This window comes from Pithys albifrons, chromosome 3 (genome assembly GCF_047495875.1).
Source record: "Pithys albifrons albifrons isolate INPA30051 chromosome 3, PitAlb_v1, whole genome shotgun sequence".
Taxonomy (NCBI): Eukaryota; Metazoa; Chordata; class Aves; order Passeriformes; family Thamnophilidae; genus Pithys; species Pithys albifrons.
In genome coordinates, this window is record NC_092460.1 from 32,653,954 (window position 1) to 32,673,529 (window position 19,576).

Genomic DNA, 19,576 nt, shown 5'->3' on the forward strand with positions numbered 1-19,576 from the left:
TTCGGTCAGAATTAATATTCAAAAGTTTCACACAAGGTGGAACAGCTCAGAGTGTCTTGGTGGTTGGGATGTGCTCAGAGCAGTGGGTGATCTGCTTCAGTCCTACTCTGTATCAAGCAGGGATGGGATGTGAACTTTTGGAACTTCCCCCTCATCTGGCAGCCCGATGAACCTTGTCCTTCGCTTCCTCTTCTGTTGTTTCAAGTGCCTGCAAACAAACAAAGTGTTTCATTTGAGGAGAACAGGAGGATTTTTTCACTGCAGAAAAGGTTTGCAGTGCATTAAAAAAATAAAAAGGCTTATTTCAAATTACAGTATTTTTGATGGTTTTATTCTGCTGCCAGACTAAATCAGACATTTGTATTTCCCTATGCCCTGCTCTGGCTTACAGCCTCTATTACAAGAATAAAATTAAATCCTTTTGTCTGGTCCATCATAACTGGAATGTAGGCTTCCTACAGGGATGTTGTACTACCCATGTGTTGCCATGTGCCACCATTATTTCTTCATCTCTGTGCTTCCTCTGTGTCTTGGCATCGCTTTCAGTGTCACTAAGGGAGATAGCAGTGCTTCTGGTGGATCAGGAGAGCTTTGGGTTTATAGCAAAGAGTATGTTTGCCATAACAGTGGCCATTAGCAGTGTCCTTTGCTCTTCCTGAGCCCTGAGGAGAGAAGAGCTGTTTGTCATAACTGCTGGGGAGATCACATCCTTTCATGTTTTTGAAGGGTCCCAAGGGCCTGGCCGTGGAACATGGTGGCTGCTGTGCCAGACGGAAGAGGAGTGGAGGCAGGTCACTGAGAGCTTCAGAGAGAGGACTTCCCTTAGAGAGCGGCAGCTCTACAAACTCTTGAGTGAAGACTTCCTGCCGGAGATCTGCAACATGATTGCACAGAAGGTGAGGAGACATGACATCCTGTTTACCTCTCTTTGACCGCTTCCAAGAACATGGACATTTGCAGAGTGAAGGAGAGCTAAACCCAAGCAGCCTGTCACCCTGTTCTGCTTCCCTCCACCTCCAGCCTGCAAGTGTCATGAATGTGAGGATTGTTCAGCTTGTGTGTGGGAGAAAGGCTCTCCCCCATGCAGTAGCAGGGCTACAGTTGGTACTTGAGGATCTGGTTGGTGATTGCATGGCATCGTTGGTAGGATGGCTGAAGGGGTTACTGTCTTCAGCCATGTTCTGTGTCCCTTTTCTGACAGCAGGGAATTCTCTGTGCTTTTGAACTGCTTTGATTTACAGCTTGGCTTTTCTATGCAAACTGCCTGTGATTCCACTTTTACTGCCTTTTCTCAGCTGACTCTGCTGAAGGGCACTGGCTGCTGAGCTGTCCTAGCTAAGTCTGCTTGAGCTGGTTATGTCAGAGCCCTGAAACTCCGAAGGGTATTGTCCATCAACTGAATGTTTTCAGGTGGGACAGGTTTGGAAAGGGATCCTTCAGCTAGATGGCTTTGTAAAATGGGCTCTGCATTCAGCGTGATGTTCTTGGATTGAGTTCAGTTTGCTTGTTTGCTACCCTTGTAAAACTAATAGGGATTTCATGGTCACTTCTAGCCCCCAGAGTTTCTCCTGCCAGTGTCACCGATGTGCCCTAATTTCCTCCACTCTTTTTTTCCTTCCCTCAATTCTCAACCCTGTTTCAGGAGAAGCGTCTGCAGCGGACAGAGTTTTCTCCCAGGTGGATGTCTGACCATCAGCCCATCAAACCAATCAAGCAGGAGGTGAGGGGGGGTGTGAGGGGGAGGACGACTGAGGGAGGCAAGAGCAGATGCCTCCTGGGGGAAAAAAATAAACTGCAGCATCGCTATTCAGTGGGAAGGAGTCCCTTGAAAGTGCTTGTGCTGAAAGAGAGATGGGTGGTAATGCCCGTCAAAGGCAGGCTGACACTCGGGGTTTCTATGGCAAGCAGGGAGGTGCTGCCCTCTGGATCGCAGAGGTAACCGGGCTCACTGCAGACTCCAGTGCAGCTGCATATGGAAATCTGCGCTCAGTCTGGGGAATTCCACTTCAATGAGAGTGCTGGCACATTCGAGGCAGTTCAAAGAAAAGTTGAAGAAGGATGAGAGGGCTAGAAGAACCGGCTTACAAAGGGAAATGACAGAAATTCAGCCAAGGGGAAAACGTGAGGCTGCAAACACATGAGGGTGTAGATAGTGCTGAGGGAGAGAAGAATGAGTGATGCAGAGTGGGGAGCTGAGCTAGGAGAGGTTCAGCTGGAAATGGAAGTCACAATTTATGCTGCTTAAAGAAATGCTTATCAAATGGAAGCTTTGTTGGCTGAAATGGCTCTTTCCATGCCTCTTCACCCTCATCTCTTCTCCACCCCATCCGTGTAACAGCACTGCTGCTGCTGCTTGCGGGTCTGTGCAGTGAACCAGACCTGGGAAAATGACTGGAGTTAAATATAACCTTTTTCTTTAGTCGGGGTTGTTTTTAACCTAGATCAGTTTTCTGATCCAGTTCACCACACAGCCCCTAACAGTCATGCTGGCACAGCCAGGGACATGGTGCTGTGGAGATGAGGAGTCTTTGAACTGGCAACTGCTACCCAAAGCAGTCAGTCAGACAACACAGCATTAGCTTTTGAGGAAAAAATTGTCTGGATTCGATCAGGTTGCGGCATAATCTCTCGCTAGATGTAATGAAAACACAGGTACCTGGTGCCTTGTCAAACCCTAAGCTGCAGGGAATATTTCATGTTAGCCAGAGTCTGGGGTTCCCTCAAAACAAAGGAGAAAGTACAGTTCCCCGCAATAAATATAATTACTTAGGACAGATAAAAAAAAGGAAGGAAGAACCTCTCATCATGCTGCAGATAAAAGCCTGCCGAGAGGAAAACAAGACCCCAGTGATGGTCAGTTTGGGGCCAGGATTGCTCTCTGCAAAGCCCACCGTGCAGGAAGCACAGGGACACGTGTTTGTTCACAGGCAGTAGAAATCCCAGAGGAGGAGGGGAGTGGGAAACACATGGGGCCTGAATGATGCTAATCAGTACCGCAGGTGCTCCAGGTCTGCCACAGCAGAGGGCTGTTAATTGCTGCCTGTGGGCCAGTGAAACGTTTCCAGCGGGCAGGGGCCCTCCCGGCACCGGGGAGCCAGCCAGTGTGAGTGTGGTGATGCTCACAGTGCTCCCCAGCAGGACGTGGCATCGTCCCTGCCACTGAAGAGCCAAAGAAGGTGCCAGCACATCTGACGTCTTCTTTGTCAAGCAAGGGTGGGCAGCAGGCAAGCCTGGGGAGAGAACCTCAGCGGAGTGCAGGTGACCCCTTCCTCCTGGCTGCCGCTGCGTGCACTCCTCCATGATGTAACTGCTCCATGGACTCCTGATCCTGCAAGGGGATTTCTCAACAGGTGGTTCAGATTAGCTCCTCATTAAGAGCCGACTGAGCAGCACCCTCATTAGGATCGTGCTTCGGAAACCTGAGTGGGAAAGGTTTGGTGGTTTGGCGGATGAGGGGCCAGGGTGTTTAGGGCACCCGCGCCTCTGGCCTTCTGCCTCTGAAGTCTGATACCAACAGCCTGGAGAGCAAAGCAAGAGGCAGCAGCTTGGCCCTTTCAGGTCCCAGGGCCAGGGGAAGGCAGCGATGTTGTGTCCTGGAGTGCTCTCTGCCGGAGGGAAGGAAGCGGTGATGCCGTGGTCATGGTGGCTTTTATCCTCCAGGCGGGGAGGAAGCTGGAGGAACGTCCTTTTGCCACCTCTGTGGTCAGGAAGGAAGTTTAACTTGCATTTGATTCTTGTTTCTATCATTCCAATAAGCATTGGCTTCCACCCCATCTAGCAGGAGTTTTACTCATTTGTGTTTGGGCGTTTTGTTAACCCTGAGTTGAGCACTCATTCCCAATGGACTTAATTGGGACACCAGGCAGAGGGTCCCTCTGTAAATCAGGTTGTTTGTGTGTCTGAAGTGTCTCTGAGAGCCTGTGCCAGCAATCCTGCAGCCCTGCAAGTGCTGCAGGGAGCAAGTGCCATTGTGGGTGTCTGCTGCAGCCCTTGGGGCTCACTACACTGCGTCTGTGGTTTCTGCTTTTCCCTTTCCTTCTCTTCTAGATCTGCTAGGATGAGACCCACTCCTTTGCTTAAAATTGTTTCCTTGCTTTGTCTGTGCCGTATTTGTGGTGGGTTGTCCTGGAACATGCTGTGGATTCTTGTGTCATGCCATTACAGTGTAGGGTGCTGAATGCACCCTGCAGCCTTGGGAAGGTCCTGGTGTGAGGACTGTAGCTTGGATGTCGTGTTTGTGTTTCCATAGGACCTAAATCATGGAAGTTGTATGAATCCAGGAAAAGGGATTGTCTCACCTGTGTACCAACAGTCAGAGAAATTAGTGTGTTGTGCCAGGCTGGCTTAGATCTACTGGTTGGAGAGTCTAAAGGCTGATGGTCACATCCTCAGTAAAATCTCTTGGAGTACCAACTTGTGATTTCTGGTTTCTGCTCACCTCTTTCTCTTCTAAATGCTGCAGAACCTGACTTTTTTGGTTCCTACTGCTGTTTAAAGATTGATCAAGAAAGTTAGGGGCAAACTGTTTGATAACAGGCAGGTTTAGACCAGAAAGGATATTGTGTGCAGCTCATGAGTAAAAAGTAGAATAGTAGAGCGTTTGAGAAAGGGATATGAAAAGGATCAGAAGTGAAAATGTAGAACCCAATTCTGTAGATTCTTGACCTCTTGTACTTGGCATAGCACTTTCAGTCCTAAGCACTCTGGTGATTGGATATTGACCAGCGAGGAAAGGCCTGAGAGACAACTGGACCTGAAAGGATTGCTTTTGTAAGGAAATATTTAACTTCAGAAATGTGAGAGTTTTGTGTAACTGTGTGAGGAGGTCCATAAGAATGGGATGTGGCTGAAGAAGAAAATGTATGTTTACCCAGAAGAGCATAGGAATAATTGGACAGAATGAGAGGTTGAAAAATGAACTTTAGGCTGAATGTGAGGAGAAGCTAGCTAATCTAAGGCATGTGGGCTCACAGAATGATTTTTCTAGGAAAAGGGTAGAACTGAAGTACTAATATTTGGCAAAGATCTAAAAATCTAAAAAGGAAAAGAAGATAGGCAGAGTTCCCTTGTGGTGAGGTGATGCTGTAGGTTTCACCTAAAAAGATTCACTGAAAAAGATCAGGTGTTTTTGCTGCCCAGTCTGTCCCTAAATGCTGGATATGGTCCTCATTTTTGCCAAGAGTCCCATCACCCTCTCTTAGACACTTCTCTGTGACTGTTGGTAGCTGAAGCATAATTCTCTTAAAATATTGTTCCTGCTGGCAGGGAGATAATTCATGATGCTCATCCACAGAGAGCTGGAGTGGGAGTTTGTAGGGCAGCACAGGGCTGTGTAGGGGAAAGAATGTACAGTGAAACCAGACAACATTTTTATGTGTTTATCAAGACACCCCCAGGTTCCACTCCAAGGCAATGAAACAAGGACAAAATAGTAATCATGAGGCCAGAATTTATTTTTTTTCCTGGGGATTAGTAATGGACTTGGAGAAGTTGATGGTCTGAACAGCAGCCAGTGGACCCCAGCTGATTGCTAATCCTCAGGAAATGCCTTCTGCCTAAGTGCTGGTTGCTGGTTATTCCCTGAAAATCAAGTTGGAGCAAACTGTATGTACATTGTTCTTTTCTGGTTGATATTCCCTTCTCAAGACACACATATCTTGGTCTTGCAGAAGTCAAAGGGTGGGATTGGCTGGAGGATGACTGATTCGTTTGTCTTATTACTAAATTAAGCTAATAAAGGTAATGCCACACTTCCATATACATACCTTGCACTTCATTGGAGAAACAGGAGCAGGCACTCTTTGGTCTGGGAGCCTGCATTCTTAAGTGGGATCAAACACAGCCCTGCAGCCTGCTGGCAGTGGGGAGCTGAGGAAGTGGGGCAATAAAGAGCCAGGCATCCTGGAGTGAGAAAACTGGACTTGGAACCCAGCAGGAAAACTGTCCAAATAAACAAACAAGAGCTAGTTTGGGGGAGATTAGCACACAGAAATTTTGAACAGGAAAGGAAAACATTCCAAATGATACCTCAGTGCAAGGCTGTACCGGTCTCTTTTCCTATTAAAGTACTCTGTTTTACAGCAGAGCCAGGTTTGGCAAAGTAGTTCTTTCTGCTCACATTTCCCACTTGGAGCTCTGCTAGCTGGAAGAGGTAGAGGTGTTCTGTAGGGTTGTCAACAGCCTGAATCCTTTGCCCAGAAGGGAAGGGAAATACACACTGTGTGTCCCTGACAGAATGGCAGCTTGTCTAACCCATCGCTTCTCCTTCCATTGACCTCGTTATCAGTAGGATTTCATTGCTTGACAAATAACTTCCCTTTATGTGTTTCTTTTCATCTAGGAATTCATGCATACAAATCCTTTTTTCCCTTTTTTCCTCCCAGCCATTCATTGTAGGTTTGCTTTAATATTTGCTGAGAGTAGTACTGCCTTGCTCAGAACTTGAGCAAGCCAATGCACTACAGTTTTTGGTGCATTGTTCTGTCACAGGTAAACCCAAATGTGCTGAGTTCCATGGAGAAGCAGAGGCGCAGAGAGGAAGAGGAGGAACGTCAAATCCTTATAGCAGTGCAGAAGAGGGAGCAGGAACAGCTGCTGAAGGAGGAGAGGAAGAGGGAGATGGAGGAGAAAGTCAAAGCAGTGGAAGGTAATGTGCAGCCAGTGTGAAGCAGGAGTGGAAGCTTTCAAAGCCAAGATTGATCTTGAATGAAGATTTGCCATTTGCATCCCTCCCCTGCCAGAGCTGCTAATGGGAATATCTTTTCTTGCACTTATCTCTGATAAATTGGTCTGACTATGTCTTCTTTTGTCTATCTCCCTTGGTGTGGGTGGCTGTTCTCTGGTCCACCCTTTGACTGTGTTGTCTTCCTCAAATCATGCTTTTTTTCTCCCTTGCCTAAGCAATGCTTTTTTTCCTGCTATTTGTGTTGTTTCTCAGTTCTCTTTTATCTCCCCACTTGCCTCCTCATGGGTTTCTCTGTGTGCAGGATTAGCTGAATTTGCTTTTGCTGAATAGCATTTGGTTCTTTTGGCCCAATGCATGATGAAAGGAGAATTCCCTTTGAGGAGAAGGGGAAGGCGACATAGGAGTAGCAAGAGTTGTATTTTGTTCTGGCCTTATCAATTGGAGAACTAAAGGGGAAGGGGCCAAGCTACCAGAGCACCAGAGGTTGCAACTTCACGTGTTGGTCTAATTTTTTGTAGTTATGAATTAAATGCTGAGTTACACAGTTCTGCAAGAAACAGATGTGTTGTGTTTAATAGATCAGATCAAGACTCAGACAGCAGGGATTCAGCTGTGCCATGTAGGCATGGGTGTCACAGCAGGCTCATTTCTGACCACCTTCTCTCTGTCAGCCTCCCTCATGAGGATTCCTTTAGCTGCTGCTTTGGCCACAGTGACTGGCTGGGCTGTTGTAGTTCTAGGGAAAGGCTGAACATCTTCAGAAAACTGTGCTGGTAAATTGTGGCAGTATCAGTACCCTGAATCCTCAAGGGGATAAAGACTCAGACAAGAAAGAAAAGATTAGGTTCATGCAAACCTTGTAAACTTTCCAAGATGAAACAGTCTGCTACCAGATGTTTGGTAGCAGGCCAGATGTTATCTAAGAATAGTTTCTTTTACCTGCTTACCTTTCTAACCTTTAGAAAATCCAATACTTCCTTGGCCTTCATGGGTTCCTGGTTGCCAGTACTAGCTAATCCAGTGCTTTAAACTGAGGTTCATCCAGCTTCCATATCTGCCATAGATATCTGTTTTGCCCTGGCAAAGTGCATATTCTCTGTGCTTTAATTCTTCGCCTGTATAGACAAAATTAATCTTGAGATTCCAGAAGAGCTGTGAAGATAAATGTTGCTGTAAAATGGTTTTGTTTTGGTACAAGCCACTTCCTGGGTAAATGCAGTCACTACATCATCTGATTCAAAAGCATCACAGGCGTTCAAAGGAACTGGCATGGGATTGGGCAGTAAAATGTTTTAAGCCAATTCAGCATACATTTGTAGCTTTTCTTGGCAGAAGTGCTTTTATTTTCATTTGTGCAGGTTTTTTCAGTTTAGATTAAACTCGTTGCTAGTCCTAGGTCTTCTGTAGAGGTGGGACGTGAAATAGAAAGTGAAATATCTACTCCATGATGAACTTTATCAGCACTTCACCCTCTTCTCAGTTTGGGACTGTATGTTTTTTAGATCACATTCCTGATTCCAGGCTGAGATTTGACTTCCCCCCACTCCAATGCACACCCCAGGTAGCAAGTTTCCTGCTGGGCCCATCTGTACTCTCCTGAATTTATGAGTTAAGGCAGCTTTCTAGATTTCTACCGTAACAACAGGTTAGAGATTACCAGTTCTCTTTCCAGATGCTGCTTTGACATAATTTCTCACATCTATGACTATCTAGCTGGTTGAGGTACTTTTTAGGGCATTGTTTAGATTTTGAAAGCTGCTGGGTAGGGCTTGACCCAGGCCAACAGTGTGAGAATGAGCTCTGCCTGTGATACATAACATGCTGTGTTAATCACTAACTGTGGCAGAGGTTCCTGCCATTAACCCTGACCAAGATCCAGTCTGGTACCAGGGTAGTGTTCCTTGATTCCTGCAAGTTTACAGTCAGATCTTTGACATGCTTTGGTGGATTTCTAAAATCTTCAAACCTGTATCACCTTACCTCTTGGCTGCTGTTGCCATGAGATTTTCCTTTTGCTGCCCAGATCATCACTCCATGTTTTCCTCAGCTTTCTTGCTTAGGCATCAGGAAGTGATGCTAATTTTAGAAAAGAATAATGAAGTTGGGAGTATAGGACTTGAATCTAATGTGTCCTACAGAATCTAACAGCACCTATCATAACATGAGAAGTCCAACCAATTGAAGGTAGCAGAGATTATCTGCTACCCAGAGTCTTCTAACAGGAAATTCAGGCTTTCTTTTACCAGTCTTTGACATATCTGGCTGTGGGTGTCCCTGTAAATAACCACCTTGTAGCTATTCCTACTTTTTTTGTGCCCTCAGCCCCCATGCCAAGTTTGCTTTTGACTGACAGAGTAAGACATTAAATTAATGGTTTTCCACCAGAGCTGGTAATTCTTGAGTCTCTGGCATTTTCCGAAGACAGAGCCTCTGATAGAGGGTGTTAGCCAAGTCTCCCTGATCTTTCTTTCTCTCTGGGTGTTCCCTGATGTGGCTTGTTTTCTGGGGTCCTTCTCCTATGACATCTCTCCCTGAACACCACTTTCACAGAATTCTGCTCTTACAGAAGGTTGGTCCAACCGCAGGTGTTTTGCAAGTCAAATGAATTCAGATTTCCTATAAGAAAAAGGAAATGAGGTTCATAAGAGCCCATAAACTTTCTATTATGAAGCAATCTGTTAGCCAGCTGTCTGGTTGCAAACCACAGGTTATATTACTAGCATTGCTTCTTCCTGTCTCTCACCTCTTTAAATGAAAGCTGTCCCAGTGGCCCTCCTGTGTGGCAGCTTTCTTGCTCTGGCTGCTGGCTATGAAGACCTACCTGAGCAGCCTTCCCAAAGCTAGCCATGGTCATGCAGGATATTAATGTTCCCAGTTACTCACTGCCATTCAGCTGGTGGAACCTCACCCTTCCCTTGGCACTGCTCTTTATCCCTTCAGTGCAAAACCAGCCGCCTTGAGTTTACCAGCCTGAGGTGAGACACTGAACTGAAGGTAGCAACAAGCCAGCTCTTTCCATAGATCTATGCCTAGGACTGGTTGAACTCCTTCTTTGTACCACACCATTTCTGGAAGCTGCTATGGGGAGCATCTGTGTCACAGCAATGCTTCAAAATCAGTGATGGTAAACCAGGGGAGGATGAAGAGGCGTGTTTATGGTGCACTGTATTCTCACCTCACCTGCTCCTGTGCTGTTGCTGCTTTTTCTGAAAGAACAAGACCATCTCACTGGAGTTCTTGAGAGCTGCAGGACTTGCCTTCTTTTTCCCTGCTAGATGTTGACAAGGAGTGGTGAATGTTTTCTCACCTCTTCCCACTGCAGAACGGGCCAGGAGGAGAAAACTTCGAGAAGAGCGGGCCTGGCTGTTGGCACAGGGGAAGGAGCTCCCCCCTGAGCTGTCCCACCTGGATCCCAGTTCCCCTTCCAGGGAGGAGCGAAGGACCAAGGATATGTGAGTATACAACTGGGCATTGCAGCACACAAGTGCTCTGAAGTAGTGAGTATGGTGAGGAGAGGAGTGTGATTGTTCACAGGAGTGAGGAGAGAGAAGTGAGGTTCGAGAATAGCGAGGAGTAAGCTGGGAAACATCTGGATTTGGTGCACATGAGAGGAGTGTTTGTGATGAGGCCTATTTGTCAGCATTATGACACTGTGCCTGGGTGGAAGGGAAGATGAAGTACAGGAACAAGTCTTATATATGTCCTCAGTCTGCATATTCACTGTGATGCTTCCCATTGCAGCTTTGAACTGGACGATGAGTTCACAGCCATGTACAAAGGTTAGTCCTACCCCAGCTTTCCCCTTTGCATGACTTGCCTAAAGTGAAATTCTCCTCTCTGTTTATGTGTGTAACAATTCACCTTTCTCCAGTTCTAGATGTGGTGAAGGCTCACAAGGATTCTTGGCCCTTCTTGGAGCCTGTTGATGAATCATATGCTCCCAACTACTACCAGATCATTAAGGTATGGAAAGTGGTCTGGCCTTCTTGACTGATGCACTTTGTTGACCGGGATGCTGTTTTTTGGAAGTGTTTTGATGTTTTGTGGGCTGTATTATTATCAAACTGCATGTCTCCAGTAGTCCCTTCTAGACCTACAAGTGAGGGAAGCCAAAGATGAGAGGCTGCCTCTCTGGAGAGCATCCTCTGCTGCCCATCCACTCTCTGAGGAAGCTACAGCTGTAACTTTGTAAGCCCCACTGCACTTGGTGTAACTGAAGGGAGGTTTGGTTGTATTCCAGGCTCCCATGGATATCTCTAGCATGGAGAAGAAGTTGAATGGAGGTCAGTACTGCACCAAGGAAGAATTTGTGGGTGATATGAAGACCATGTTCAGGAACTGTCTTAAGTACAACGGTGAAGGCAGTGGTAAGAGCAGTCAGATAATAAGGTTATCTATTTACAGTGCTCAGTCAAAGCAAGCAGTGATGTCTTCCTGCTCACCAGTACTTGATTTGTTCCTCTTGTCTTTCAGGATATTTTTGGGAGGCGAAAGAGAGCTCCTGAGTAATAAATAAGGCCTGGGGTTTTAATGAGGTTTTAGCACAATTTGGTCATGCTGAAAGGGGCATGGCATACTAAGGACTGCCATGTTGGTAGGTGGTGATGGCAGAACGTACAAAGAGAAGAAAGTCCATTTCTTTCTGAGCTCATTCCTTTGTGTGTGCCTGTGTGCCCCTTTCATAATATCCAACACAGACTGTGGAAAGCATTGGAGTCTGGTTAGCTCCCAGAGTTTCCGTAGCACAGAAGAGTGAGGAGTGAACCAGGTTTGTAGTTCTATGGAGGGAAATTGTTGTTTTTAGGTTCCTTGTTTATTGAATGAACACATGAGTCTGCAAAAGGGAAATCTTGTGTTTAATTTCCATGCCAATTAAAAATTAAAACTCTACATGTTACTTGGGTAAGAAATCAGTTCCCATACGGTGAGTCATCACTGCAGACTGTGTCTCAACAGCACCATCTCAAAAGGGTAAGAGTCAGGAACTAATCCGCTTGTTGCTGTTGGCTGCAAGTAAAAGCATACCTGCACTGCCACTGGGAGAGCTCTGTTCCCCAAGGAACTTCAGAGTTAGTTTAGAGGAAACAACTGTAAAATCATTGGCTTCAAGGCCTTGTCATTAACACTTCTTACATGTCTTTTCCTTCCTATCCACTCAATGAAAAGTAGAAGCCCATCTCACCAGGACTGTCCTGTGGAAATGACACACTGGGGACACTGGTGTTGGCAATAGCTTTCGTATCAGGGCCAGCAAGTGCTTTAGAAACTGTACACGAATAAATGTGTTTGCTGATTTTCATCTATCTTGTAGCTTACAGCAGAGATTTGAATGAGTCCAAGACAAGCCTCTGAATGTAATCAAATAGCCTTCCCAGAAGTTTACATTTCTTCTCTCAGCACTCTGCTGGCTAAGTGTGCAGGTCACACAACTCTGTGAGCAAGGGTGGTTCTCCTCCTAATGTAATTCTTGGCACTACACTGGAACAGAGTTAACGCTGACTCCACAGGCTCTGCCGCCAGTAGCACTTTGTCTTGCCTGTGTGCCTGTCCTCTGCTGGGGTTACTGAACAGATCTGGTGCTGTGTTGCTGATGGAGCTTAGGAACCAAAGCCAACTAGTTAGAAACAAAAGTCTCCATCAGAGAAATTTGGTGGAGGGGATATGATTTATCTGGTGGGGAAAGTCTGATGCTGCATGATTGTTTCTCCCTATGAGGCTCTGTCCCTGATGTTGTTGGCTTTTTTTTGACTGCAGAATATACTAAGATGGCTTACAACTTAGAGAGATGTTTCCACCGAGCAATGATGAAGCACTTCCCTGGGGAAGATGGAGACACAGATGAGGAGTTTTGGATCAGAGAAGACGGGAGACGAGAGAAGAGGAGCCGGCGGAGTGGCCGCTCCGGCACAGGCAGTGTTTGGACTCGGTCACGAGACCCAGATGGGCCAGGCAAGAGACAGCAACGCCTGGAAAATGGAGGAAAACCTCCACCATATCGAGCTACTTCCAGGGCTCCTGCTTCTTCCTCCTCTTCCTCTTCCTCCTTCTCCTCATCCTCTGTGGAGAACACAAGTGGCAACCCAGGGCAGACTACTCGAGAAGTGGGCCCTTCCAATGGGCGAGGCTTCCCCCGCTCCCTGCAGTACGGCGGCATGCCCAGCCCTGTGCCACACCCTGGACAGATGGTAAGGACCAGGTTCTGCTGTTCTTCACCCTTCAGACCTGTGGAGGGAGGGAGGTAAAGGGGAATGAAACTTTCTACTGTGAAATCCCTCCTGCATGGCAAGAACCTTTCCCCAGAGATAAAGGGTCAGGGCTGTGGTTTCTCCAAGTGAAACTTTCCAGCCCTTAGGTTTAAATTGGTACAATTTCAATCTTTGACACACTAGCTGGGAACATTTCCTAATGTTTCTTATGTGGCTGGCATGTCCCCATGTAGGCTTGCACCAGCCCTGGTTCTCCCAGGTCTCTTCTCTCCTTGGAGAGTTACCCCATTGTATGTGGAAAGCTGTCACGTTTCCTCTCTTAACCTCCAGTTTATGAAGCTGAAACAAGCTGGTCTTCTTTTGTCTCAATTGTTTACAGATGCCTGGTTACTTTGTGCCATCTGTATACTACTGTATTTCATGCCTTGAGTATTTATAAAAGCGGTAAACTAAATCAAACAAAGGCCACCCTGGACTGCAACAGTGACCTATCTTTAGCCCAACATTTCTTCTCTGAATGCCACCTGTTCTGCCTCCCTTCTAGGCTGTTCCTCACCCATCCTTCACTGCCTTTTTCATTTTAACCAGTGATGTCTTGTGGTGTAATGTATCAGCTTCTCCTCTGAGATCAAGGCTACTTCTTACCCTTTTAGCTAGAGACTAAACAAAATTTTTAGAGTGATTCTAGTGATGCAGATAGTGGGAGGCAGTAGGAGAGCTAGAGGAATCAAGTATTTTGAAGAAAATCCAGCTCATTTTCCTGTTATCTTCCTGCTTCCATACTCTTGTGGTTTGCTCCTCTTCTTGGAGCAAACCACTATGCTCTCCAGTCTTCTTGCTTACTCCCAAGTACTTGGGTGGCAAGTGAGCGTATTGCAACCTTAGGAGCAGGAACGAGTGGCTGGAATATGAGAGAGCAGCTGTGACAAGGGAGCTGTGTCACCTTGTAGAAGACAGTCTTAAGTTTTCCATGATATCTCCAAAAAAGTCGGTCTGCTCATCCATGTGGTTCCTCTAGTTTGGCTTTGCCTCACCTGTAGTACTTCTGCTGATTTTCACAAATTGTTTTATTTCTCCTCCCTTTACCCCTGCCCATCCCCAGAGACCAGCCGTGCCAGAAACGTTTGGTCCTCTGCGCGGGTTGGATCCCACGAAGCTGTACGGCTCTCCGCGAGTGCCTGAGCCCCATCCTGGAGACCCGGTGCAGCAGCACCAGCACTTTGCCATGCAGGTAAGAGACACTGCAGCACCGTGGCACCCGCAGGTGTGATTGATGGCTCTCACTGAGACTCTCTCCCTCCCTCCTCTGCAGCCGGCTGTGGGACTGAGCGAGCACCGTGGGCACCGGCTGCCGACCCCGGAGAAGCCGCCATGCACGGCACCGACCCACGTCTCTGGCCTCGGTACACGTCCGGGCGCGCTGCAGCTGGGGCGTGTGAGCAGCACCGCACCCGACACTGGGTACCCGCCAGCCCAGTTCCAGCAGGGCTTCCTCCCTCCGAGGCACAACGGGCCCCCCGTGAGGCCGCCGGAGGGCCCCGAGGTGCCCCCAGGGCACATGTACCGGCCCTACAAGTACCTGAACCACGCACATCCCGCCCTGTGGAACGGCAGCCACGGCCCCGCTGGCCAGGCTGCCATGGGGCCCGAGGAGAAGGTGCCCATGGGGCCGGGGCCCTCGCTCCAGCCCCGTGCCCTGGGTCATATGATGGACCCCCGGGCCATGAGGCCACCACTGCCTCCCAGCCAGTGGACAGAGCAATCGAATTTCCTACCTCATGGGGTGCCTCCCTCAGGGTATATCCGACCACCTGGGAAAGCCGCTGGCCAGAGGATGCCCCAGCCACCGGCCACCCTGTTTGGGGGACCACCTCAGGTTCAAAGAGGGTGCCAGGGCGGGGACTCCATGATGGACAGCCCGGAGATGATCGCCATGCAGCAGCTCTCCTCCCGCGTGTGCCCGCCGGGAGTGCCTTACCACCCTCGCCAGCCGCCCCCGCCGCACCTCCCCGGACCCTTTCCCCAGCTGGCTCACGCTGCCTCTGCCGCCAGCGTGCAGCCCCCAAAACCCGGCCTGGGAAACGGGAGCTCGCAAGAGCCAACCGGGCAGACCATGGAGATGGAGAGCAACCAAGGTAAGCCCTTGAGTCCCCACTGCTAGCATTTGACTATGCCTGCCTGCACCTCCCAGAAAATAATTCAAATTTTGATTAAGTACTTGGGAGAGATGCAGCTTTTTGATGTCTTTTTGTTTTTTTTTAATTTAAATTGGAATTTATTTTCTAATCTGGCCATTGCTTAGATTTTAGTAGGACTGTGCTATTTCACTATAGCCTGACAGAAGTCCCCTCTGTCTCAGTTAAACCTGCAAGTTACCAGTTTCCCATGGCATGCAAATGCAAAACATAGGCTGTGATGCTTCTAGAGCTCATTTGGAATTAATATCAAAGTTGGATCTGCAGAAAGTTAGGTAAGGAAAGGAGATGTTATGTGAAATGGCTTAAATATATAAGGAGTGTATATTAAATATACTGCTTTGAGTGTACATCAGTATGGCCTCTCTGAAATGTACATCTGCCTTGTGAGCTCTCAGCATCTCAAAATCTTGACACAACAGGACTGTGTGAAAGCCCCTGAGCAGCTGTATCAGTTCAGGTGGGATGGGAGTGTGTCAAGTGTGCCCTCACAAGTTTCTTTCTGGTTGCATTTCATTGGTTCTATCTGGTAAACTACAGATTAAAAAGAAAAAAAACCTTGAAAACAAAACCTAAAGCAGAGATCAAAAAAACCCCAGAGATCAAAAAAATTTTTTTCATTAGTTCTAGCTGGTAAACTAGAGATCAAAACCCTTGTATCTTTTATCAATCCCTCGTGTGCCTTGCACTGAGAGGAAACTCTTTCCTTGTGTGGCATTGCTTAAAAGTTATCATCATAATTTAACTTGTTGGATATAGAACAGAGACAAGGGAAGGACATTGAGTGATTGCAGGACAGAGTATTCACCTCTCCAAACCACAGTTGGTTAAAATGTGGCTGCAGTCAGCTCTGCAGCATCTCGGTGTGTGGTAGTGCTTCTGCTCATGCCATGGGCGAATGGAGTGTGTGGAGGGTAGGTTTAAATCTGGTATTAGGAAGAAGTACTTTATTGTGAGGGTAATGAGGCACTGGCACAGAGAAGCTGTGGATGCCCCATCCCTGGAAGTGTCCAAGATCGGGCTGAATGGGACTTTGAGCAGCCTGGTCTAGTGGATGGTGTCCCTGCCCACGGCAGAGGGGTTGGAACTGGATGGTTTTTTTGGTCCCTTCCAACTCAAACCATTCTATGGTTCTATGCCCAGAAGGGGCAAGGCACTTTTTCAGCAGAGCTGCCAAGCAACTTTGGGTCAGCAATTGAAGAGGGTGTTGAGAGGCTGCTTTGGTAGTCCTGGTTAACCTGGTAGGAATTGCTCTTTGCATGTGTGCTTTGGGTGGGTGTGCGCAGGTGAGTGTGTGTGTCAGGCAGAGAGGGACAATTTCCAAAATTAGACTGATGTATGACTTTCTTCCCTCTCTTTTCAGTGGAGACACCTGCAGGCATGGACGAGAAGGATCAGTGCATCAGCATTCCCGACGGGGCCTACACCAAATTCCTACCTCATCCGAAGCCCCCGCTGCCCATGGAGTGCACCAGGCGCGCCTTGCCCCCGGATGGGGAGGGTGATGGCTCCGGTGTGAAGGGTGACCTGAAGGCAGGGCAGGGCAAAGGGGCATGGTCGGCAGAGAGCGGCTACACTGGCGACCCTGGCTGCGTGAGGGACCTGGTGCCCCCCTCCGACAGAGGAGGTCCCCTGCCTCAGAACGGGGCAGTGGGCGAGGGGCCGGCAGCCGGCTCTGAGGGGAAGGGCCTGGCTGCCAACCTGCTGGAGAAACCCCTCTGCGGTGGGGGAAAGGCTCTGCCCGAGGCGGCCGTGCCTTGCATGGGGCAGGGCACTGGCCTTCCTGGCATTGATGCCAGCTCCATGGGGGCCACCCCCAACCAGTATCACCCTCTGTACATGCCTGGTCTGGAATACCCAAATTCGGCTGGGCGGTACCACATCAACCCAGGCCTGCAAGGGTTCAGCCCAGTAATGGGGGGGAAGCCGCCGCCTCCTGCTTCCCACCCCCAGCATTTTCCCCCACGGGGTTTCCAGCCAGGCAGTGCCCATCCCGGCGTCTTCCCGCGGTATCGGCCCCCCCAGGGCATGCCATACCCTTACCAGCCGCAGCCTCAACCTTCCTACCACCACTACCAGCGACCACCCTACTACGCCTGTCCACAGGGATACTCGGACTGGCAGAGGCCTCTCCACCCCCAGGCCAGCCCCAGCGGGCACCCCAGTGCCCACCCACCCCTGGGCAGACTCCCTTTCCCAGAGCGGGGATCCGCCGGCGGAATGCCGGGCTGCGAGGCACTGAGTGCCACCCTGGCCTCTCCCAACCGCATGGACATAGCAAGTGCCAAAGAGGTTTCTCCAAGCGACGGGCAGGATCTGGGGCCTGAAGATGAGAAGTCCGAGGAGTCCCAGGAAAGACCAGAGAGTCCCAAAGAGTTTCTTGATTTGGACAACCACAATGCAGCCACAAAGAGGCAAAGCTTGGTGGCGGCAGGGGAGTTTCTCTATGGAGCACCCCCACCCCACCTGGGTGCAGGGATGGGGTTTGGCCCATCAGCTTTCCCTCCCCATGGGGTGATGCTACAGACTGGCTCTCCTTATGGATCCCGGCATCCTGCCAGTCACTTCCAGCCCAGGACGTATGGATCGCCCATGAATGCTCACCTGTCTCATCATCCAGCCTCCAGCCAGGCCAATGGCCTCTCTGAGGAGGGCCCCCTGTACCGCTGCCGAGAGGAGAACGTGGGTCACTTTCAGGCCTTGCTGATGGAGCAGAGAGGCAGTGGAGGTGGCATGGGGGGCCCACCCCAGGACTTGTATAGACCCTCGGGGTAAGACCATGTTTTCTGCGAGAAGGCAAGGTGGGAGGGGGGTAATGCCTGGGTGACAATCACTGTTGGATGTCCTTGGAAGCATGTGGCTTGAAATCAGAGGAGATGGCAAGTGAAGTTGGAAGGCTAACAGGTGGCTCATTGACCCTTGGAGTAAGAGCTTTCTTATGATGGAGAGAGTCTCATTGCATCTTCTAAAACAAGGAGAGCCTGTTAGCCTGCTCCATCCATCCCCCCACCAGTACTTTATTTCATCTAACAGTGTTTTGTTAATGTGTAATTCAGGGTTGTGCATCTCTTAGTCAAATGTACTCTTGGCATTTTCTTTGCGAGTGTTTTGTTTCATCTTGCTCATAGTGGGGCAGAATAGCTGACTAATTTGGAAGTTGGCCTCTTGTTATGAACTCCTTTAATGCTGCCCTCTTTTTCCCCTCCTCTTGGTTTGCCCCTCCTCTCTGTGTCAAATTTCCCTTACAGAACGTTGCTTCTCAATGAGACTGTGCCTATCACATTTTATTCCCAAGTGGAAAATTCTGCTACTCCAAAAATTCCCTGTTCAGATTTTATAAATATGCTTCAATTGTTACGGTTTTGTCATCATCACAGCATGACAGTCCTTCCTTCTTCTAGTGTTCAGGGAACTTGGCTTATGGCTAAGCTGTGGGAGAGTGGCATGGATTAAGGTTGTGTTTTGGGGGGAAGCCAGACAGAGGAATACACAAGGCTGCATGCTTGTATGCTAATGTTGTATGTATGCATTCATTGAAGTAGTCAGAACCAAGAGTGGGGATTTGCTCCTGATATTCATGTGCTAAAACTCTCTCCATTCAACCGACTCCAGAATGCAAATGCATCAGGCTCAAGTTCCCTTCCCGAAGATGCCTACAGCGACCATGTCCCCCATGTCCCGGGAAGATCTGACATCACAAAAACCATCAGCGTTGCCTCTGGATCAAGTAAGGGCTGCTAGAGAGAGCAGAGCTGAAATGCAAGTCTTTCTCTTCCTGCTGGTTGAAGGAATAAAGTGTTTGATGAGAGTGGGAAGAACTGGAGGAAGCTGGGAAATAAACTACTGTATGCAAAGATGTTGGGAATGTCTCTAAAGTCTTAGCTGACTGTAAGACATAACCTAGGTGGATAGTGTTAGCTTTGAACTGGTTGCATGCAATCATGAGGTTACTCCTTTCTAAAGCTGCCAGTTAAAGCTTCCAACCCTTGTTCTTCCTCTTCCAGAGCTAGTCCGAGGAAGGAAGGACCTCATGAAGACGAAAGCCACACATGATTTGGACACCGAGGAGGAGGGGCAGGCCTTCCTCCCACCCTCCCCTCACCCGAGCAGCGTGTGGCTCCCTGGGTCTGTGGAACATGGTGCCGTGCCGGCTTTTGTGTTGCAACCCCGGAGCGGTGCCGGGCCCCAGCCAGCCGAGCCCTGGCTCACCACCGCAGCGCAAGCACCGCAAACCAGTGGCTTTCCGTGACCCGAGACTGCGTCTCATTCAGGGTTTGGGGGAATTTCGGGTGGGGAGGGCGGGGGTGGGGGCGGAAACTTTCATTGACTGCTAAACTCAGGTATATTTTTCAGGGTGGAAGAGGACGATGATGGAATTTTACTTGTAGTATTAACGTGTGTGTTTTGGAGCTGGATCCAGTTTACAGAATTTAACCTGTTGCCTTTCTAAATAAATTTCTGTTGTTGGTGAATGTATTGTACATAATGGG

At 48.6% G+C, this 19,576-nt stretch overlaps 1 protein-coding gene across 3 annotated transcripts in view; it reads left to right on the plus strand.

Moving 5' to 3' along the window:
- Positions 1-19,360, plus strand: part of CECR2 (CECR2 histone acetyl-lysine reader) — a 92,785-nt gene extending 73,425 nt beyond the window's left edge. For 2 of the 3 annotated variants that reach the window (XM_071551264.1, XM_071551266.1), the window contains 13 exons: positions 727-896; positions 1,643-1,720; positions 6,490-6,646; positions 10,008-10,137; positions 10,427-10,464; positions 10,557-10,648; positions 10,926-11,052; positions 12,440-12,870; positions 13,994-14,122; positions 14,204-15,026; positions 16,450-17,857; positions 18,699-18,813; positions 19,091-19,360. In XM_071551264.1, coding sequence (XP_071407365.1) covers positions 727-896; positions 1,643-1,720; positions 6,490-6,646; positions 10,008-10,137; positions 10,427-10,464; positions 10,557-10,648; positions 10,926-11,052; positions 12,440-12,870; positions 13,994-14,122; positions 14,204-15,026; positions 16,450-17,857; positions 18,699-18,813; positions 19,091-19,096 — 3,704 coding nt within the window. In that variant the 3' untranslated portion in view covers positions 19,097-19,360. The remainder of the gene's footprint in view (positions 1-726; positions 897-1,642; positions 1,721-6,489; positions 6,647-10,007; positions 10,138-10,426; positions 10,465-10,556; positions 10,649-10,925; positions 11,053-12,439; positions 12,871-13,993; positions 14,123-14,203; positions 15,027-16,449; positions 17,858-18,698; positions 18,814-19,090) is intronic. The other variant, XM_071551265.1, reaches the window with a different exon arrangement.
- Positions 19,361-19,576: the final 216 nt, after the last annotated feature.